The 23,050-nt window shown below is 39.9% G+C and overlaps 2 protein-coding genes across 2 annotated transcripts; one reads left to right on the top strand and one right to left on the bottom strand.

The window, feature by feature from the left end:
- Positions 1-1,090: 1,090 nt before the first annotated feature.
- TYW5 (tRNA-yW synthesizing protein 5) lies at positions 1,091-10,439 on the bottom strand. The gene is made up of 8 exons (XM_058840097.1): positions 9,678-10,439; positions 8,648-8,802; positions 6,026-6,095; positions 5,101-5,145; positions 4,494-4,631; positions 3,809-3,896; positions 3,232-3,348; positions 1,091-1,529 (listed from the first exon to the last, which is right to left on the bottom strand). Exons 1-8 carry the CDS (start codon positions 9,762-9,764, stop codon positions 1,273-1,275), a joined length of 957 nt encoding a protein of 318 aa, XP_058696080.1. The 5' UTR covers positions 9,765-10,439; the 3' UTR covers positions 1,091-1,272.
- A 46-nt stretch (positions 10,440-10,485) lies between these two features.
- On the top strand, positions 10,486-17,651 carry MAIP1 (matrix AAA peptidase interacting protein 1). The gene is made up of 5 exons (XM_058840098.1): positions 10,486-10,832; positions 12,848-12,919; positions 14,692-14,818; positions 15,800-15,950; positions 17,226-17,651. The coding sequence occupies exons 1-5, from the start codon at positions 10,521-10,523 to the stop codon at positions 17,302-17,304; spliced, it is 741 nt and encodes a 246-aa protein (XP_058696081.1). The 5' UTR covers positions 10,486-10,520; the 3' UTR covers positions 17,305-17,651.
- Positions 17,652-23,050: the final 5,399 nt, after the last annotated feature.

The raw sequence follows: 23,050 nt of genomic DNA, 5'->3' as shown, positions 1-23,050 counted from the left end.
AGAATCGCTTGGCTGGTTCCATTCATGCTTATTCATTGAGGTGGCTGGGTGCCCATTCACATGGTACCCAACTATTTTCACTGTGTTGAACTGCCAAGAAGAACAGGTTTAGAAGAATAATCTGCACAGTGTTCAAGTTCCTGCTCTTCTGAGGAAAGCTTTTTTCCAGCACTTTTTTAACACTACACATTTATTTAGTCTAAGAGCTTTTGACAAGTTACAATTCTCAAAAAACATTGCTAGAAGTAACAGACTGACCTAAGTCAGATAAACGCTGCATTCCCCAAACAGCACAAGTAATAACAGCAGAGGCATTTCAAAGAGACAATGACTAGCTTATCCTTTTTGTTAGATCCACACCTTTATTTCACAGGGCTTTTGTAAACACCACAATCTGCTGAAAAAGTAACCTACAATGCCTAAACAACAGGCTCCATCCCAAAAGGTGCTATGCAAACCTCCTTTCATATGGAAACAAAGAGCACATCAAATACAGCTCCCAACAGATTCCGTGTCTACTCCACAACTATGAACTCCATTGCAGATACCAGGACTGTATCTGAATGGATTTGTGAGCACATTAGTGGCAAGTGTTCCACAGCTGCAGGAACAGCAATGCTGTCTGACTGCACTGGGGCAGTAACAAAAGAGATTTCTCCCCCCAGTAAAACATTATGAGCTAGGGAAAGGGTAAATCACTTACCTTGCAGTCAAGCTGCTGCACAATTCTAAGTGTAACCTGGCATGGCAAGTTTTTGCTTTTTTTCCTATTCCCAGTCTGTCTCACTACAAGGGGGAGAAGAAACTCTCTACACTAATTGCCAGGTCATTACTTAAAAAGAAACCATGATCATTACAGCTACCACCAATGGCTTACTTTGACCTCCTCAGAAACCACTATGGCTTTCCAAAAATTTAATGAGATTGCATTCACAAAGATGTGCAGTTACTTCTAAGCATACATGCTGTCAGCTCACATACCAAAACTTTTGTTCAGAAAAATTTAAGTAGAACATTGCAAAAAAATAGTTTTAAGTGGAGGCACTGCAAATGTCAGTCTCATTATAGAAAAAAGACCATCTCCAGATCAAGCAGACTCCAGGCCTCACTAAAAACTAGAAAGAAAATCTCCATGATCAACTTTGTTATAGACAAATGTTTATTGACAGTTTTTATTGGTCTCACAGAAAATGTATGTGCCAATGGACAGTTTCCATACCAACATACAATTTTCTACTTGCAAGGGACCTTGCTGAATTGCAATGTGTTACTTTATCCATAATCATTCCTATAAGCTTTTTCTTGGATACGTAACACCATTCTCCGAGCATAAAAATCTCTATATTCCTCAGGTAGTTCTTCAAGTGTTTTCAGAGCTCTGTCCAAGATCTGTATAGCTCTGGAGGCTGCCATAGGATCTTTATTTCCATAAGTGTCAGTCTTATCATAGCTCTCAGCAGGAAGGTGCTTCCAAAAGACATTCAGTGCCACTCCAAATTCCTCAGAAATTACATTATGGAACCACAAAGCTGTAGAAAGAACAGTGTCTAAAATAAAAATTACTGTCCAAAACTTCCATGTGACTTAAGCAAGTGTCAGAATTGCCCAAACCAAATCTAATTGAGGAAAAGCCTCAACTACTGTATTTTTGTTTATTTATAAATATCCATATGAATATACTGCATTGTACCAAAATTTGAAAAACCAAAGTTTTTCAAGACATTTATGCTGATCCATAACTTCTCATAAAAGTAAAAGTTGCTGAAGTGTAGAGGTACTCAAATGTAAGCAAAGGATAAGCATGTGTAGGATGAAAGAAAGACACTTTCCCTTGCTCACCTCCACTCTAAATGCAGATATCTATTTTCAATTAGTCCCTAACCTTGCACACACTGTCCAGGCATTAAATGTAAACCATCAGCCATCAGCCAGGTCACTCAGGCAAGTTGCTAATCTCGTCATGATGAAGGCATGAGGTTTTTCAGCTGAATCATCATGACTGTGGTAAGGAAGCCAAGACATCTTTGTTTCATTGAGTGCATTTAAAGAATCAGTTTAACATGGTATATTTAGGATATTTGAATTTTAAGCTAAAAGTCTGAATGTTATTTTTATTGCATCTTATTTGCCTGTAGGTGCTGAAGACATAGAAAAGTTTATTCTGAGAAATCAACATGAAGTTTCTTTTAGGTTAGGAAGAGGGGCTGCTTCTACCTTCTTCATAATAACCACACACATTCCTCAAAAAACATCTTTTTTTTCAGTGATATGCACTGTAGGATGCTGACAAAGCACAATTCTCTGGACTCTGCACTCCCCAGTAAGTCTTAAGAGAGCTGAGCGTGTCTCAAGTTTGACTCTGCTCACCCACTGGCAAACACAAAAATTTATCTGGACTTCATAAACAGAAAACAGGGATGCTGACATCAGCAGCACTGTGACATACAACTGTTTAACTGCAACCAAAAGTTTATTTAGGAAGAAACATAACGGTAAATTCAAAATTAAGTAACAAGTCCAAGGCTAAGAAACTATTATAGAATATCTTCCTAAAAAACCTGTTTACTGACCTGTTTATATTGCCCAGATAATGGAGAAGTGACAGGATATCAGACAGTCCTATCTGCTGCAAGCTCACAATGAGTTAAAATAAAATCAGTCACAAGGAGGGGTAGTTCAATAGGAGTAATTCAAATGCCTTGCCCTGACTACCAGAATTTGTCATGTCAGCTCAGGAAGCAGCTTTCTGCTTGTTCAGAAAAATTATTAGGACTTGTCTTTCCATTCCCCAAAGATGATTATAAATCTTTAGAAGGTCCAATAACTCTACCATCCATAATTCTCATCAGACCACGTGCCTCACAGCGCTTAAGTGCCAGACTACAGAAAAATAGAAATGGTATTTCACTTAAAGTCTGTCATTAAAAAACTCAGGTCACTGAAGTAATTTCAGATTTCAGAAGGTAAGTTTATAGTATTAATCTATTAAGACAGAAATTCAGGAGCATACAGTGTCCACTTGAGGGAAAGTAGGATTTGTTGTAGATAAAATAATACTGTTTTTCAGGTTAATTGTACAGTTGGAAAAAATGAAAGTTTTGCCAGCATCTTTGAATGCTCCTGCTTACAACACAGAAATGCTTTAGTAACCTCTAACCATCTCCAGAAATCATAAAATAGAAACAAGACTGTTTAATACCATCCCATGGTCAGAAACCATTTACTACTTACCTGGAATAAATAACACATCTCCTGCTTCCAAAACACATTGATAGCGCTTGGCTTTCACAAAAAGGGGATATTTCTCCAAGTCTGGGTTATCCACATCCAGCACCTCTGATTTAGTACCTAGGAAAACTTCAGTGAATAAATACTCCCATTCTTCCAATAGTAACAAAGCTTTATCATATTGCTGGAAATGGCAGTTCTTGAATCAAATTTAGTACTGGTTTATTTCTCAAAACCAGGGAAACCTGATGGCACACTTCATTTACTGAAGAGATGTTCTCCTGTTGTATTTGTTCTGTAACTGCAACCTTATTAACACTAAAAAACACTTTTCCTGACATTTGAAAAACCATTTTGAACCCAGACAGAACATTTTACTCCTTCAGTTAACTGTAATCAGGCAAATAATCAGGCAAAGCTGCTGTTCTCCTTACTTTGACTAAAACACACAGAATCAAAGGAATAAATGACTTCTCTTATACCAAGTCATCTGTTAGTGATTATTTTCTACAGGGCAGCACTTGTGAGCTGAAAAGCCAAGATCACCAGACTCAGAACTAGACACCTATGACATGCATACCTGATAAATATAAATATGGTGCATCTCGAGGACTGTACAAAACAACTCGTTTTTTCCCTGTGACTTGGATTAAGAAGTTGTCCATTACCTGTGATAAGTGTAATAATAGAAATGTCAGCCAAAAGTTGAGTGAATAAACATAGACTTCAACCAATCTAATTATAGCTTAAAAAAGAGAATTAATAAAACCCTCATATGTTAAGAATTATCTTAAAAATAAATTTGTTCAGAGCTCACTGCACAACGTTAGAAGACAACCTTATTTGAAATCTATTGCATTGCAGCCAGAAACCACTACAGTCATTGCACAGCTGGCAGTGTATTGCACAAATAGAATTTATCCAAATCTGGCCATTAGAAAGAAAAAAAAAAAAATTGAAGACAAAAATATTGAAAGTTACTGTGTTTCAGATTTTCAACTGAAACTCTAAACAGTTAAAAAAAGGGAAACAAAATAAAACCTCCTTCAAGCTTACAAATATGCAATTAGACATAAACTCAGTTAAGATATTATGCCCAAGCAATGTAACATTTAAAAATCACTGTAGCACTGAATGTGCTTCATTTCACTATTAAAAAATATGTGAAGTTTGTTATTATTCTCTACTCTTTGACAGAGATTTGCACCTTATTATCTCAACACTGTAATGCAATCTGCAACATTTTAAACCCACATATTACTTACATCATAATGTGTCCATAACTGTAATCCAGCTGAGCTGATGCGGAAGACACTAGAGAAAAACTGTTCCTTCTCAAAATACTCTGGAATATGAACATCTTCTGCTAAAACAGGAAACTGCTTCCTGATATCTGCAATATCCTGAAACGGAAAGGGCAAAACTCTTAGAGAACCATCTATGCACATTTAAAATGGGGGAGCGCTTCACAGTCATTTCCAATTATGTGAAACAGGGTTACAACTTCAGCATTGGCAAACAGCTGAAATCAGCAATGCTTTTCAGCATTTACTTGTTCAATAAGAACAGCCAGAGAGCTGTTCTTAACCATGGCTGCTAGGAATCACACTGAAGGAGCAAAAGATCAACATAAATCTTTTTAGATTAGTTTACAACAGAAGTTAAAGAATGGGAGTTTAGCAATGTACTCTCCAGTGATCAGCTAAGCTCCCATGCAACATCAACTATTTTAGACACATTGAAGTACTCTGACCTAAATTCAGTCAGATTCACAAGCCATGTGACCCTAAGCAAGTTGCATGACAACAGGCTTTAAAAACACTTCTAAACTGCAACTTTACAGTCTTAGAACTGTAATCTCCAGTAACTTACCTTCCTAACATCTTCACCCACTGATCGCAAATAGTACTTTTCATCCTGAAGAGAACACAAAAAGAGAATTGTTTGGGGTTTTTAAATAAGAATTACCAAAACACTTAAACAAAGAGCTTATATTTTCTCATTTATCTAATGCAGTTTCATTAAAATATGGTACAAATAAAGGGCATCTACAAATTCAGCTACTTTGTTATACTGCCCTTTACTGATCCCTGCAGCTCATCTTGAGAAATGGGAAAAATAAGTTAACTGAATGGAGAAGAGTAAAGTGTGAGGAGACTGGTCAACTACTTCAGCATTGCTGTTACTGAACAGACTCAAAGTAAATGCAGATTATAATTTAAGTTCTTCAGTATACTGATGCAGAAAACTATTTTGATTGGTTTGAAAACTTACAGCATTCTATGCAGCATAAAAGGAAAAAAGCATGTCTACATTCAAAATTATTTGTTTGCCAATCACAGTTATCTGAAAAATCCCTAGCCTGAACACTGATACGTGAAGATAACCACACATTTGCTACTCACAAATTATGTTACCATATATTTGGATTTGTATTTTGATAGTCATGAAATGCTAAAATATCTTCGTGACTTTTTCTTGCAAAACACACAAGTGATAAGGTTGTTATTCTAAAGCAAGGTTTGATTTCTAAATTTTATATTGGAATTTTTGCTCATGTAAGCAGTTTTTGTTAAGAGAAACAGGACAACTGAAGTTAACCACACTGTACATATACAAAAAAACTTCTGAAAATAATTACTTCTCACATTTTTTCCTCTGGCATCAAGCCACAGGAAGGTTAAATTAAAGATCAAGTCTTTTACTTAAGTAAGACTTTAAATTACAATTCATCACTTTCCTCTCCATATACCACCAAAATAACCAACAGAAGAAACTGTGACACTAAGGAAATTACCTCAGTAAGAAAGTACTCCTTGTGCTTGACTTCAGCTGCTCTTCGCACAAACACATCAAAAGGCAGAGTTCTGAAATACAAATATTTGAATTTCTACTATGAATCAGTGTAACAACACACAGTCTAAACTCTAGATTTATAATAAGCTCCCTTAATGTATCAAGTATAATGGAAGATGGAACAGGCTGCTCTCTTGTTTTTTTAACTTAACATGGTGACTAATCAGGCTTTGCAGCAGATGTTTGAGGAGTTCTCCCAAGACAGAAATCCTACACTTAGAAACTTCTCTACTTTAGTGAATTGTTCCAATATATATCCAAACAGAAACCTGTAGTAGCTGAGGCTGGAAGCACCTCTGGAGATCCAAGCCCCATGCCAAGGGCAGGGCTCACTACCGCAGCTTGCACAGGACAGAATCCAGTTCAGTTCATCCTCTCCAAGGATGGAGACCCCGTAATCTCCCTAGGCAACCTGTTCCATTTGTTCCACTGTTTGACTATACTCACTGTCAAAGAGTGTGTGTCTGTGTGTCTTAATGGGGTTAGCAGAATTTCCTGTATTCCAGCTTGTGCCCATTGCCTCTTGTCCTGTCACCATGAACCACTGAGAATCCAGCTCATCAACTGTTAACACTTTGTTAAGATCCCCCTCTTAAGCTCAGGAGTTCTGAATAGTCTGAGTCACAGAACAAAACATTTTTCCCACTCAAATTAAGAGTCAAACTGTGGTGATACTTGCTTGACTGTTTATGATACAAGACATGTATTCATTATGATGAATTCAATGTTCCATTCATGCAGCTCACCATCTCACACTAAGTGTCACTGGATAATGAATTAATGAATTAAACACAATTAAGCATGTAAACATCACATTTCAGAGCAACCACCAAGTACCCAGGGTTAAGGTGAAACCTCTCAAGCAAACCTGTTATCTTTTTTACTAGAACGTGAATCTGCATCTGGCAGTACTTCAACCAATTCTCTAAACATTTTATGCTTGTTTGGAATAGGCATATACAAAACCCACTGAAGTCAATGGAAAACCAAACAAAGCCCAATGCTCTGACTTCAGCCAAACTGTTCTATCATTTCCACTTGCATTTGCTGCTGAAGAAAGTGAGAGCACAGCTCTACTACAGCTTAAACAGATGCATTCTGGTGCTACCACAGCTCTGCCCATGATATCTGCCCTAATCACCCTATCTCCCCCCTTACAGTGGCACTGGCACTCATCTGACCTCTCTTTGAACCTGCTTACAAAGCTAAAACAGCAGAAAAACATTCAGATTTCTGCAGCACGTCACAACCTGGCTGAATGAGTTCCAGAACCAGCACAAAAAAAGGGGTAGGAGCATGCAACTTAAAACAGAACTGCAGTACTACTAATGTTCACCAGTTTAAACTAATGGAATTGCATGTGAAGTCCTCAGAGTTTCTATCCTTTTGTTTCTACTTATAGTCCCCTCAGATTAGAATGAGGTGCTTGCTCTGAAAAAGGTCAAAGCTTCCTGAATTTCAAGTGAAGTACGTCAAAGTCCTGACACCTGCTATAATGAAACACCATCAGAGCATCACAGAGTCCGTATGGCTACAAACCTGCTAAAACTAAGACTCCAGAACAACTGCATGTGAACTCACAGCAAGAGATACTAAAAAAAAACCAAAACAGAGCAGGGAAAATGAAGTATGGATAAGACAAAGTTAGTCAAGTACAACCTAATTTCAGAGACTCAAAAATTCACTATGCAGTGAGCAGAGTGCATCATGATTGTAACTTGTGCTTATCCCCTGAACAACAGGCTCCACTCAGAGACCTGTAGCTTGTTTACACCTACAGCATAGACTCCCACCTGCTTATAAGTTTAACAGACTGAGCACATCCTGTTCCCACTCGAGGAAAACAAAGGACTGCTGAAATAAAGGCATTTACCCTTGAAGGACAACACGATGACTGAGATTAGATGAACTCTGAAGAAATGTTTTGGCAGTTACATAAGAGAAGCTCCAGAGGAGATCAAGGGTTTTTGTGGCCCACATCAAGATTAAAGAGCTGGTGAAATGTGTGGTATCCAGTGGTTTGAACATTCTGAAAGCTGCACATTCTAACTTTGATAAGAGCTTGGTTTTAATTAGTTACACCCTTTCTGGAGTGGAATGCCATGGCTGGCACACACACACACCAGCATTCAAAGGGGATCAGACACACAGTGAGTCAGAAATTATCACTACTCAGTAACACTGAAAATGCACCATATAACTAGAATAAAATAGCAGGTCATCGACTGTAGATATCAAGGGTGTTTTGGTTTGTTTTTAACTAACAGCTGCAAGTGCCAGGCTCAAATTTCCTACAAGAATGCTCTGACAAAATACCTTCACAACACTTCTTCATGATATCACTTTTAAGGTGGTGTTTGGCCCTTCATTTCACTCTTATTGTATTAATTCAGTGTGTACAATTAATAGAAGAGGGAGAAATCTAGGAAAACCCTTTGATACATAATGTACTGTTTTCACAAACATCTTCCTATTCCCACCCTCAGCTTCAAACAGATGCACTGTATGTCTGTAAGTTACAAGCACATGCCTTTAAAATACAAGAGGCCTTGGAGTGAAGTACCTATACACAAAGTTCTTACTGAGGAAATCCATCTGTGGCACTGCAGAAACATGAATTTTTACTTCTTTGGGTCCTTCAGCTTGGCTCAGGTAATCTATTGTCCATTTGGTCGTGCAAGTGCCCAGTTCCAGTCCTGTCAGCACTACTGGCTTTCTCTAAGGAACAACAAAAAAAAAAATTCAGTGGTGAATGATCACAGCATCCAATGGAAAACAAAACAGAATGAATTTTCAAATTACATAAAAGCAAACAAGTCAGTTGAATGCCAGGACCCACTGCACAAGGTCACAACTGATCTGTTCACAAGCAATGTGAAACAAATGCTGAATGCTGAAACGAAATGCAGTAAATTATGGAACTATTTCTCTATTAACTATGTGTTCTTGCCTAGTTGGGTAAGGAAGGATATGGAGAGACAAAGACAATTATAGCCCACACCTTGTGCTGGGGCCGTTGAGGAATCCAGCCAGATGAATGAATAGATTTAATCTTTCTAGCCAAGGCTTAGCACAAAACATGTAAAAGCCCACACAGTTAAGGTGCAGACTGTGAGCTGTGGTGATGCTGTTATTTTCTCACAAGAGAAGCTCTTTCCACCTATATCAAGGCTCCTTGCTCACAACTACAAACAGGTTTGATCCAGGCCGCACACAAAAAGTAGAAGAACACTTTTGCTTTTAACTGGGACCTCGGAGGGTGGGGGGGTAAGGAGCGGGGGAATAAAACAAAAGATGACAAAGCAACAAAATTAACTGTCACACTTCTTAGCCACTGCCGAAGGAAATGGACTCTTACGGAGATCGCCTGTCGGAACTTGCCAGCAGCTCAGACAGGATTTGCCTACAGAAGCTCCTAAACTTCCATGCCCCTCAATGGATCAGGGCACCTTTCCGGGAACACACGAACCCAAACCTGAGGTTTGCCTGCCCCAGCTGTGCCCGCTGAGGGGTCCCCGGACACCTCCTGCCTTGTCCCGTGTCCCCGCGGAGCCCCACCCGCTCCGGCGGGTCCTGCTCCGAGCGCGCCGTACCCGCGGGTAGATGTCCCGCAGGAAGCGCTCCCGCGTCACCCGCTCCAGCCGCTCCACGGCCACCGCCGGCCGCTCCCGCCGCTCCATGGCCGCGTCCGCCGCGTCCGCCCCGCCGCTTCCCCCGGAAAGAAGAGTCCGCGCAGAAGCGTTCCTGCCTTTCCCTCTGGGAAGGGTCCTGGAGCCCGCGGATCACAGAATTGTTAGTGTTGGAAGAGATCTCTGGAGACCATCGAGTCCGACCCCTGGCACATCAGGGTCAGCTGGAGCAGGTGCCACAGGAACACGTCCAGGTGGAGTTTGATTGTCTCCAGAGACTCCGTGACTTTCTGGGCAGCCTGTTCCAGTGCTCGGCCACCCTCAACGTAAAGCAGTTCTTTCTCAAGCTGAGCTGGAACTTACTATGTTTTAGTTTATGGCCATCACTCCTCCTCTCACCGAGCACCACTGAGAAATGTCTGGCACCATCCTCTTGGCACCGCCTTTGAGGTATTTATATGCACTCATGAGATCCCCTCGCAATCTCCTCCAGACTGAACAGGCCCAGCTCCCGCAGTCTCTCCTCATGACGAGAGATGCTCCAGGCCCTTAATCAATCACCTCTGTGGCCTCCAGTGCTCCCTCTCCAGCAGCTCCTTATCTCTCTTGCACTGAGAAGCCCAGAACTGGACACCGTACCCCAGACGCGGCGTCCCCAAGCCCAGCAGAGGAGACACCGCCCCGCTCCGGGGCTGACCGGGGCTCGCCTCCCCTGACCCGCTCGCGTCTGCGCCGGAACCAGCGGCGGCCGCGGCCGTGTTTCCGGGGAGCGGGAGTTGCGGGCGGACCGGGCGGGGCCGGGCTGTCATGGCGCTGCGCTGCGCGGCTCCGGGCCGTGTCCGCTGGCTGGCGCGGGCGCTGGCGGGCTCCGCCCGGCTCCTGCCGCCGGCCGCGGCCGCAGCGGGCCCTCTGGGCCCCGCCCGGACCCGCCCGCCCCAGCTCGGCTCTCGGTTCGCCAGCAGCGCCGGATCTGGGACCGAGGGCCCTCAGCGACGTGTAGTAGTAGTGAGGATCACTAGCCCCTTCGCCTGGCTCCGCACCCGCTTCTACTACCTGCTCATCCGCCTCTACTTCGACCAGGAATTCAGCATCGAGGAGTTCACACGGGGGGCCAAGCAGGTGAGCGGGCCTGGGACCTCGGGGCGAGGAGAGCGGCCGGCCTGAGGGGAAAGGTCCTGCTGACCCTCCCCCGGGGCTGCCGGTGCTCGCGGTTATTGCCGTGGAATTATAGAGCCAGTTAGGCTAGGAGAAGACTTCGTAGATAATCACATTGATTATTATTATAATTGACGGAACAGGTGAGGTAGGAATGGATCACAGTGGGTCATCTGCTCCATCCTCCCTTCTCCAGCAGGGCCGTCCTAGAGCACATGGCACTGGATTGTGTCCAGACGGGTCTGGAATACCCGCAGTGAGGGAGACTCCACAACCTCTGGCATTCTGTTCCACTGCTTGGTCATGCTCACAATAAAGAAATCCTTCCTTGTGTTCATGTGGAACTTCCTATACATAAGTTTCTGACTGTTACCTCTTGTCCTGTTGCTTGGCGCCACCAAGCAGAACCTGGTCCATACTCTTGGCACTCCCCCACTTTAAATATTTATACGCATTGGTGAAACCACTCTCAGCCATCTCTTTTTGAGGCTGAACAACTCCGGTCCCATAAGCTTTTCCTGTAGGAGAGATGCTCCGGTCCCCCAATCCTTGCTGCTGGACCCACTTCAGGAGCTCTGTGTCTGTGTTGTACGTTCAGTCCAACCTATGACCAAACACCACTTTGTTGACCAATTCCTGGCATCAATGCCATGTCCAGTCATTCCTTAAACACCTTCAGGGATGATGACTCCAGCACCTCCCTGGGCAGCTCGTTTCAATGTTTGACAACCCTTTCCATGAAGGAATTCCTCCTGATGTCCAGCCTGATGTTATTACATGTGGGCATTGTGTAAAACACAGGGAGTTCCCCACTGCTGGCTCCAAGCACCACACTTTGAGGCAAATGATGTAAGCAGAGCTGTACTTTTCTTCAGGAAATTCTTGTTTTCCTTGATTCCACAATTAAAATGAACTTGTTAAGCCATTCCCCATAGTAGCGTGAAGGAAGGTGCTTCCAAATGTTACAGAGAGTTTAAGGACAGGTGTGTCTCCTCTCAGCAGGTTTTTCTGGAATGATAAAGTTTAGTCAGGCATAGAGCTGGTGTATATATTTATTTCTCCAAATTTATGAGGCCAGTAAGCTTTGTCAACAGAATGTGTCAAAGAGGTAAGTATCTCAGAGTTAGTCATATAAAAATTACAGTCTGTTATCTGTTGGGAAACTTCTTCTTATTATGTTTACTTTTAACAAAAAAAAAAAACAGCTCAAGACAATACATCAGAGGACAGAATGTTGAAATTGTCAGTTCAAGAGAGGAAAAAACTCACAACCTACAACAAATAATTTGATGCATGTGCAGAACCACCTGTTTTACCTTGTCCTGTTTTTTGTGGGTTTTGTTTTGGTGTTTGTTTGTTTTTACTTGGTGTAGAATCTTAAATACACTGCCCTTCACAACTGCACAAATTGAATATATAGAGGCATAATTGTATATAAATATACATGTAATTATATATATTAATATATACAATTATGTATATTTACATAAAGGGAGAAAGGAGAGTTGAGCTTCCTGAAGTCTAGAGACTAAACCAGATTTCTAAAGAAACATTTTAAATTGCAGCATCAATTTTGACTGAAACCAGAAGATAAGTTGCAAAAGAGGTCAGGGGAACAAAATACTTACAGGGAAAGACACAGACTGTTTGAATTATCAAAAAGAGTAAAAGCAACATACAAAATACTGCAAAGCTTTTTTTTTTTTCTTTTCCAAACTATGAATTCATTTACCTATTGGAAGTTTTTATGTTTTAAACAAGAGATTGAAAAGAAGTCATATGTTTTCATCAGTTTATGAAATCACTCATGTAATGCTGGAAGGATTACATTTCAATGGTGAAACCCTCTGCAAGTATTGAAATCTTAAATCATGGAGTATTTGGGTAACTTGTCATATACTTATGGATTTGTGTGAAAAATAAGCCAACCTCGAGTTACTTGTTCATGTTTGGTTTTTGTTTCTGTTTTAATTTGGTAGGCCTTTTCTGTTGTTTCAAAGCTGCTGTCTCAGCGTAAACTTGACCTGCTGGAAGAACTTGTATCAGCAGAGGTAAATGCTTTCCATCTCCTACTCTAACAATTGATTGTCTGTAATAAAGTAACGTGGATGCATTCAGCCTGACGTTATCTGCAAGTTGCCAGTTTGGTTTAATTTGGGAAAAACAGCGTAATGCAACATAGGGTGGGCAATTTTTTGTCCTGTAGCTTTTATTTCTGTTTATTTTCAAAGCACGAAATTTAATTCAAAGTTATTGTATTGTATTTAAAGCAAAGTAAAATATATTCTAGCTGTTGAGCATAAGGACCAAATGCCAGAAAGATTGCTGGTGTACCAGGAAGGATGGAAAGGCAGAGAGCAGGTGGAATTGTGTGTCTTAAGGTGTAGGCAGGTGGCTGAAGTTGAGTCAGGCTGACCCTGTGCACCAGAATTCCTTTGAAGAAATAAACTAGTTTGTGTTTGTCCCTGCTGCACTAATACATTCCCACCCCCATCAGATCATACAGCTGATTACTGATTTTGGCTGGAAGGCCTCAGTCTTGTGTCATGGTCTCAGGGATATGACTGACCTGGTTAAACATCAGTGCTGTGTTTTCTGTGTTTTTATGAATTTTTAATTGCTGAAGTTGTCTTGGCCTTCCCAGGGAATGGAGGTAGCAGATGCATCAGAGTCAAGTGGAGGAGACACTCCAGGTCTATGTCTGCCTTGTTACAGGATGTCAGCGTGGCCTGTCCTATTGCCACCCATGCCTTTGCAGCAAAAACTCTGGTGCTGTTCTAGTGCATCCCCTCTGAACAGTCTTGCCTCCTCTCTCTGAACAGAGATAGCAATAAAACGTGAGTTTGTTTCTTGCAGTTGTTTTGAAAGGGCATCTTCTCTGCTTCCTCTTGAAAGAACTTGCTGTAAATCTTTTAGGTTTACATTGATGCAGAGACTTTATGTAAGTCAAGGATGTAGTAGATGAGTCTGTGATCCCACACTACTTTTTCATTTCTTTGGTCAGTGAATTTTGTACCTGCAACATGTATTAGAAACCAATGTCTCCTTGTGAAGATTGGTTCTTGCTTCCATGTAACCTCTGCATTTGTTCATTATTCAAAAATGATAGATCAAGTTAGGGTAAAAAGAGTATTAGTTAGAAACAAGTTCTGCAGTTTCATCCTTCCTCGTGGCTTGACTTTCTCATGTGGTGTTTGAGGTGCTACCTCTGTGCAGTTTTTGCACCCCACCATTTTCTATTTAACACAGCTGTGTGGATTATAGATAATGTGAGTATTATGTGAGTGTCATAAGGACATTAAGTACCAGGGGAACAATTTTTCAGTCTGTTCTGATTTGCAAGGGTTTAAACTTTTTCTAAATAGAGCGTGGATCACAAAATGGCAAAGATAAGCTCATTGGTAATGAAACTGATTTTCAAAGAAATTTGTGAAAGATAGCTAAAAGATGCTGAATCAACAGCTTAGGAACCTGCACATAGTGAGAATTCAGTGGTGAGGAGGCAGGGAGTGATTGTGGGAGCAAGCTTCTCTGGGCTGTTCTGGGCTGACATGGCTTGTGTTGCTGCTGCTGACAGTACCTTTTCTAAACATTGTTTAAGATGCTTGGTTTTTATTTGTTTTGAGCAGTAAATGGACCTTCTTCAATACTGCTGAATTAGGGTTTAAGAATGCCCAAGCTTCCTAGTGCTTGTTCACTTCAGCTGTTACATGTCTTAGATGAATGTTTTAGCAGTAGTGCTCATTTTGTTAACTGCAGGAGAAATAGATTGTTACATAAATTTCTTAATAAAAAAACTAAGTGACAGTTTTTCTGAATTTAGGTACTTCAGGTGCTGAAGGAAAAGATTTCTTTGCTCCCTGACAGCCACAGGGATGCTTTAGCAGCTGACATTGATGCAATCATGTACACAACAGAAGGAGATGTTCGCATTTACTATGATGATGATGGTATGTTTAGAATCCTGAAACATTTCAGCAATGAGCAGTCTTATTTCCTGGTTTTGCTACTAAACAGACATTTTCCATGCAGATGTGGTTTTGGGTCCTGTTTCTCATTCCTTGTTTCTCTGTTTGTCATTCACCCATATAAAATTTCTTGATTTCCTTTTAAACCAGAGACAGAGATTATTGTTTATACATCATGGTACTGTTTTGACTTCTGTTTGGGTTTTGCTTACTCCTCTTCTTTTTTACAGACTTTTGTATTATTAGTCCTCAGCAATGTGAAACCACTCAAAAACAATTATTCTAATATATGCTGAAAGCTGTTTGCTTCAACAATGAAAATGTATCCTGCAAGAAGAATAGTGAAGGCTGGATAATGAAATAAATGTTGCTGGTTTAGTCTTTCTATCATGAAATACACTTTGTTCTAGGACTCCTTGATTGATTTGGGTTTTTTTAAAGCTAGTGATGAGCTCAAGCAAGTTTTTCTTTTGGTTGGATACCAGCACTGTGTGCTCTATTCACTGTCAGACGCAGTGGAGATGATATGTGGGCCTAACCCTGGGTCTTCAGTTGAGCACTTCAAGTTGTCAGACCCAGTAAGCATTTTTCCTGGTTTGGGAAATAGGAATTTCTTTTTCCCCTCTTAGATTGCTCCCATGTTTGGACTACTCCACATGTATTTGTTGTATGAGTAGTTAGCTTTGGAATTTATGGGAACTAACTTTTTATACAATTTCATTATATACACTGTCACACCACACTCACAGTAAAATACATATTTTTTTACAGAGTGCATTTTTATTGCTAAACAGCACGAGTATGGCATAAAATATCTTTATCACTCATTGTTCTATACTGTATTCTTTATGGCCAAAATCATCTTACCTTCCAGGCTCTCACTAGAATGCTAGGTAGCAAATAGGATTATTTGACCAATGAGAAACATGAGATCTAATTTAAGTTTTGATTTATTTCCAACAGGAAGAAAGTTTGTTAGTATCCTGATGTGCTTCTGGTATCTGAATGGTGCTAATTTACCTGATGAAGTACCAGGTGAAGCCAAAGTCTTCCAGATTGTGTTTGGAGATGAAAACACAAAAGAAAAGAAACATCTTTTAACAGCAAACTATGAGTAAGCTTGCTTGTCCCTTTCTTTTCCCGTGCCCATGAGGTTCCTGTGGGGTAGGCAGTTCTGCAAGCACTCCACCAAAGTGCCACTGCAGAACCCAGTGGTTTTAATTTACCTTGATTCTAATCTAAGTTAATTCTCATTCAGCTTTCCAGTTTTGATTTTAGGACCAAATTTTTTAAATACCCCTAAGATCATTATGTTATTTCCTTGGTTCTGAGTTGACATTAATGGGAACTCTTTTTCTATAAGGAAGAGCAGTATTTGGAGCGCTGAATGAGGTTCCTGATCCTCAAAGCACACATTAGGAAGATGGATTTTCATAGGAATGCTTATAAATAATGTCTGTGTTGGTGTAGTGATGTCAGAGCAGTGCAGAAAATATCTACACAGTTGGCAAAAAGTATTGAAAATAAGATTCTCAGAAGCTGGGAGAAGTGAGGATTTTTGTGTGATAAATGCAGTATGATCAAGGATTTCTACACCCACATTTGAAATTGAAAATATGGAGTCTAGGTGATGAGGAGCTCTGAAACAAAGGTAACAGTCATGAGGAGACCAGTACTTTTTTTCCTGGATAGATTGTTGTGTGTCCATCTCTTAGCTGAATTCAGCATCTTCCTTAGAGGCTTCTGAGGTTCCATTAACCTTGAGAGCCTTCCCTTAAAGCTTAAATATCTTCCCAATCCCACTTTGCAGGAGTGGATTTGCACATGATTGCAAAGCAATGATACACTGCTCTTGTCCATGACATGCAGGTTATTTGATAACATGAGAATTCAGCTTGAAGCTCAGACTTATCTTTAGATAAAGGGAGACTCAGTACTGCTGTTAACTTCATCTTTGTTATAGTTCTGAAAATATATTACCTTTTAAACTACACTTCAGGAAAGATGAAAATTTTCAGGTAAAATATGAAGCACATGATTTCCCTTCACTTACCATTAAATGCAACCCTTTATTTACAGATCAAGATCTTCCATAAAGCTTTATTCATATTCCTGCTGTGAAAAGTTCTCTTGATATCAGGGTCTTTACTGTTGCTGCTTGATCCTGTCTGTGGGATCTGAACCAAAACACTGAAGTCAGTGCATTTTGGTTCTTACTGTAGAAATATTATTTATCTTCAATTTTGGGGTATAAGCATTAAATTTTAAGTAGCTTTTACATCAGTAAGTTTGAAGTAAAATATTTCTTCATGATTTCTTGTTGTATTAGTGGCTTCTTAAGGTCAAGTAAATTTTAACAACTCTTCACGTATTATCTTTCCTTTTTCAGGTTCCAAAGGGAGTTTACAGAAGGAGCAAAACCAGACTGGACTATTACACGGATTGAACATCCAAGGCTCTTAGACTAAATGCCTTCTACAGCCTTTTATGTACCACTGTAATTGTTTTGATGTAACAAATACTAGGCTTTATTTGGTCTTTTTTTCCCTTCCTGCCCTTTCCTCCAAAAGAGAAAATTTGAAAATGAATTTTCTACGTATGATTTCCAAAAATTCTTTCTGAAGCTTGCACTGTGCTGCAGTGTTAAAGCAAAGCCTTTTCCCTGGAACAGACTGGTAGAAATTTTATTGGTTCCAGTGCTCATCCAAGGCATTTAGACAGCACAGTTTCATTCAGACAGGTGTAATGGATATGTCATTTTCTTATATTCTGAGAAGAAATTATACTGTTTGAAAATAAACAACACTTAAATGACTGTTGGCCCTTCTGAGTTACTTTACTGTGTTTCTTTTTTTCCCTAGAGACTGTACAATATATAACTGAATAATATGCAAGATGAAATAGAGGTAGATGGACTTCTTAGCTTGTCTAGCCTCAGCAGTTCATTTTGAGGTAATATTGCTTTTTGGATATATTTGAGGTTAAGAAAGTTGGAGCTGCTATTAGTATTTGCTACAGGATTGGAGAAAGAAAAAGCTTTTAGCATTGCACTGGGAAAATGGATCAAACAGATATGTATGTTCTGGAAAATTAAAAAAAAAATACAACAAGTCATTCCTTTCAATTCAGTAATATATAGGCAATTCCAAGTTTAGAGAATTATGGAAGAAAAATCAGTTGAAAACATGAATTTAAAAGAGGATCTGACAGTGAAGTTAAAGGAAATCCTCTGTTTGAAATGTGTGTTAATTAAATGACCAAATCCTTACAATTAGATGTTGCAACTGAACAATTTCCTAGTCTATCTACTAGGAAACTACTAGGATAAATCCTAGTTTATCCACTTTATCTCTGGTTTCTGGAACATGAGAATCCTGGTGTAAGTAGCTGGAGGCTTTTCTATGCAAATCAACAGGAGATCATAACAAGTTCCTTCATCCTCTATATTAGCTTCAAATATAAAGCTAACTTTCTACCAAGGCATGTTGTAAACATTAGTGCAGTGTTTTGAAAGTGTAAAGTGTAATTACTGTGATTCACAGTAATTGTAATTGAAGGTATAAATTAAATTTTGCATAGTTCAGCTCTTTTGATCCAATGATTAAATGAGAGGAACATCTAAAGCTTATCAACTAGTTGATAACACTTTAGCTGCAAAAGATGTGATTGGAAATTTACATACACTGTTTTATTCTTTTGAAGTTGTTTATGTCTTGTGAGTTAGAGCTAAAGGGGGCAGCAGTTTGATGTTTGGGGTTTTTTCCCTGCTTCTGATCTTCAATTAAAAAATTATACTGGAGACTGCAAATCTCCAACAGACACAGAACTGCCCATGGATTTATTGCACCATAAATAAATCAGAAAGGCATATAAATTACTAACCTTGCTGTACTGGAAGATTGCAATCTCCTGCACTGAATAAAACCGGTGTAATTGAACTGGATTTATAGTTCAGAGGAAAAAACACTACCCCACCCCAGAAAAACCCTCACAAACCAGCCCCAAACCCAACTTGTAATGGAAAAATGTGGAAGGTTTGACTCCTTTTACCTGCCATCCATAAATTCCCTGTCATGAATCTGATTGTCATAGCAATTAATCAGACTGAAGTGATGGCCACTGAAGGGCATTTGTCATTCTATGGCATCCACATTTTCTCTTGTGAAAATACTTTTCTTCTGTGTCATTTGTTCAAGCAAAACAAGAAGTTCTGGTTTCTGTGTTGCCATCCAAAAGTAGCAAGAAGAAATTATTTTACTTCCTTCAAGCTTGTTTCTAGAGAATATATTTCTCTATGCTGTCAAGATTGCCTGAAATTCTTACGGGAAAAAGGATGAGTAAGGGTTAACTTTACTTCATCTCAAAGATGGAGAAAATACTGTCTTGTAATTTGGGGATTTTCAAATACATTGCTCTAAAAATCATAATGCTAACTTAAGTGTTACAGAATTTGAAAAAAGAGCTAAAGGAAGTGTCTTATTAAAAACATCTTCCTGATTTGGGAATAATGATGCTCAGCAGGTAACAGTAGAACAGTGTGGGGATCTCTGTGTCATAGCATCCTATTGCTCCCAGTTTCCCTTGTTGATTAGTCTCAGATATCACCTTGGAAATGGCAGTGTGTAAGGATGTGGGTGTGCTTAATTTCCCTTCCATTTCCTTGCCTGGTGTCCATTTCTGTTACCATTAGGGACAAGTACAATTGTAACTATGGTGTGCAGCCAATAAATCCCCATCAAAAATCCCCATTTAAAATGTTTGCAGTTTTAGCCTGCAAATGTTTCCATTCATACTCCATTAATTCTTGAAAACTATGTTAGCAGTTTTGTAGTGGTTTTGGGGGTAAAATTCATATCTCTATTAGTGACACTGACATGTTTGATTCATTTTACACAGAGCAGTGAGGTGACATGGTGTCTGGTCTACAACAGGATGCAGATTCCAAGTACCACACTCTTCTCCCCTTGGCAACATCAAGGCTCTTTAGGTCCATGTGGAGTTGGGAAACCTTAATTTTTTATTTGTTCATCCAAAACTGTGATCATATTTAGTAATTCCTGACAGCTACTTGGCAGGATTTCAACACATGTGCCTAAATCTCTACAAGCTCTAATTAAATCCGGTCAACAAACCTCCCATTAATTCACACATCCCACTCACCAGTAGATGGCCTTGGCCACAAAGCTATTGTGTCTGGGAAGTAACTGATATTAATGAGAATGTAAGTGGGGTAAAGGATAAAATGGTAGAAGCATTAAGTGCTATTTAAATAATATAGATTTGTCTTATTAAAAAGTCTGTATTTTTCCTGGCTTTCATTGTGAGTCAATGATAGTGTCTTGTGTTCTCTCTGCAGTGCCTGCCCATTTTGAAGTTGCAATTTATCTGCATTCTTAATGTGGGAAAGATGTGCTGTACATGTGAATTCACACAGGCACCTCTGTGTCTGACAGTAGCAAAGCTAATTTTTAATATTCACATTTTAAAATACATTTATCATGTTGACTGTGGTTCCTTTCCTTCCTGTCCCAGCATTGTCTGGCTACTTCAAGGGACACATTCAACTTTCTGTTGTTTTTAAGGTGTGTTCAAACTTGACCTTATCATCACTTCAGGTTATATTTAGTTAATTATTTTGAGGTCCTAGGGCTGGAAATCTGTTTAGTAGTAAAAGTCATATTGTTTATCACAGTAGTGATCATACTCCTTCAAAACTTCATGGCTCCCCTGCTTTTTTTGTTTGTTGGGTGGTTAAACTTGATTTCTGCCCCATGTGCCCTACTGGGTGCAGGTGGGGGTTTTGAGATTCCTCACAGGCTGTAGTCACATGATGGCTCACAGCTTTTAAGAGATGGGATACAAGAGTGTGTAGTGCTTTCAGTTTCATTTCTCCCTCTTATGTGTCATAGCTGATCTCTAGGCACTGGATCACACGTAGACACAGGAAGAGGTATTTAGCTGTTAAAGAAGCTAGCATTGCCTATACAGCTGTGCTTTTGTTCTTCTAAGGGAAAAGCTGTTGCACAGTGAGTACTGACCACCCTAAGTCATAGGAATTCCCCTCCTTGTATTTTACCTTTTCCATTGCTGGTGTGCCAGCAGTGGATTTTTATAGAATTATCATAGTATAGAGGTTGGGTAAGTCACTGTGAACTTGTGCAGCACTGTTGGAAACACTCCATGACAATGCTTCTCTTACGTGTATTTTGTCTGATTTCAGTGGTATGTGCTTTTCCTAATATAAAGTTCTCCTATTGAAGTTGTTCAGGGGAATCTGTTCTGCATTTTAATGGGAGCAGACTGCAACTTCTTTGCTGCCTTTGAAGTTACTTCATCAGAAATAGAGGGAGGCTAAAGTTAGACATGCTGTATTTTCTTGTGTGCCATTTCATCCCTCCTCTGCTGTCACAGAACAAGGCTTTTCATAGTGAGCTTGGCACTGTAGTGCCAAGAGGCACTATGAGGCAAAGAAGCAGGACAGCAAAGAGAAGTGCAGAGGAGGTAGCATTTCACCAAGGATGCAGCCCTTTCCCTTGGGACATGGGGTGTTTGGAAAAAAGTGGTGGCTTGAATATTCCTCTAAATTATATTTTGCTGTTGACACTAACCTTTTGTATAAAAAGCTCTGCTTGTGTATGGAGAAGGAGTCTGACTTTTCAAGGTTAGAGCTAAATTCCTGCCTTAAGTCTGCAGAGATTTCCTAGTCTGACTGGGGAGCTGTGAGAGAAGCTACCAGGTAAGGGTGGGGTACATCAGAGCAACTAAAGGCTATTTCTGCCTTATGCTAATTAGGAGCTGGCACATCCCTAGAAATGAAAGAAAACATTTTTCTAGAGTGAAAAAGGAGAGGCACAGGGAAAATGCCTTGGTAACTCCTCTCTTCTGAACTCTCTGGAACTAGTTGGCAAGTGCCATTAAGGTCAGTGCCATTTGCCAAGTCTGGAAGTGGAAGTTTCAGTGGTGCAATTGGATTAAGTGGGTAGCTTGTTCCAGCCTGTGGGGCTGGAACCCAGTGTTGGGTTCTGTGCTCACTTAAGGTGTTAATGCTGTTTGAGGAACTTCACATAGCTCATCTGCACTACAGCCAGACAGGGTCATTACTTGTAATGTTATTTTTTGTAATGTGTATTTCATTTCATAAACTGAGAAGAGATGAATATAAATAATTCTTTGAGGAATATTTTTAAAGATACTTTCAAGTGGAACAGGATTGAGAGATTGCAATATAAAGTGACAAACAAGCTAGTGAAAATGAATTTTTGTAGTCCAGAACTCATGTCATGCAAGGCAGTGACCATTAGTTAGGTGAACGTCTAATCGCTACTGTTGTGATTGGGATAGAAATTGTCATGAAAAGGCCATTGGAAGCTGCCTGAAATCTCTTACTCTCTGTTTTCAAAGTACATACATTATTAAAGATTGTAATCAGCTTAGTCAAGTACTTTGTCCTTTTTAATTATCAGTGGGGCCACTGTCCCTTAGGCCTACCTCAGGCTCAGCTCCCTATAGCAGAACCTTCTGAGCTGTTACCCTGTTTCCTACATTTTTGTCATTAGTGTCATTAAGTTGGTTTTTTTTTTTTCTTAGATAAGATATTTTTCATAAGGTAGAACAATAAAGAAATTGGTAATCCTCTGGGTGCAGTGTGCCTTGCTTGTTGGTGTAGGAATCTTGCCTGGACTTCTGCTGGGATGTGCTCTTGGAAGGCATCATTCCTGCTGTTGTGAAGCAGTCTCTGCCTGTGAAAGCACTGTGCAAACCCAGTGGTGTGGGAATTAAACTGTGTGATTTCCATCTGCCATGAGGTCCCAGCCCTCCATTTGAAAAGGCAGTAAAGGGTTTGTACCAGTACTTGTAAAGATGGTAGGGGTACTGTGGCTTGAATTGTAAACTTACTGTGTATATACTTAAAAGTTTCAGAAGCAAATATATTGATCAGATGTTAAGTCTGAATTTGTATCAGCTGCATTAAGACAGTAATTACAATAAAATTTTAGCATAATTTCTGCTGTGAGTAAGGGAGGGCTTTTTCCTTTTTTCACATTGTTCTGGTTTTTGTTGTGGTTTTTGTTTGTGTTTTGTTTTTTATTCTGTCCTAAACACCAGCAGTTAGTCAAGGCTAGAGAAAGTGTTCATTGCATAAGACATAGCACAGACATCTAAGGGAAAATTAGATTATCATTCATTTGTATGTTTAAGTAGAACATATTTCAT

Source organism: Poecile atricapillus, chromosome 5 (assembly GCF_030490865.1).
Source record: "Poecile atricapillus isolate bPoeAtr1 chromosome 5, bPoeAtr1.hap1, whole genome shotgun sequence".
Classification (NCBI taxonomy): Eukaryota; Metazoa; Chordata; class Aves; order Passeriformes; family Paridae; genus Poecile; species Poecile atricapillus.
The sequence above is the reverse complement of the archived record's forward strand: the minus strand, read 5'-3'. Positions and strand labels throughout refer to the sequence as shown.

Coding starts and splice junctions, on each gene's coding strand:
- TYW5 (XM_058840097.1), bottom strand. CDS start 9,764: ATGGAGCGGCGGGAGCGGCCGGCGGTGGCCGTGGAGCGGCTGGAGCGG. Junction 3,897..4,493: donor AGTTATGGACACATTATGAT/GTAAGTAATATG, acceptor CACTTATCACAG/GTAATGGACAACTTCTTAAT. Junction 1,530..3,231: donor AGATGTGTTATTTATTCCAG/GTAAGTAGTAAA, acceptor TTCTTTCTACAG/CTTTGTGGTTCCATAATGTA.
- MAIP1 (XM_058840098.1), top strand. CDS start 10,521: ATGGCGCTGCGCTGCGCGGCTCCGGGCCGTGTCCGCTGGCTGGCGCGG. Junction 10,833..12,847: donor TCACACGGGGGGCCAAGCAG/GTGAGCGGGCCT, acceptor TTAATTTGGTAG/GCCTTTTCTGTTGTTTCAAA. Junction 15,951..17,225: donor CTTTTAACAGCAAACTATGA/GTAAGCTTGCTT, acceptor TTCCTTTTTCAG/GTTCCAAAGGGAGTTTACAG.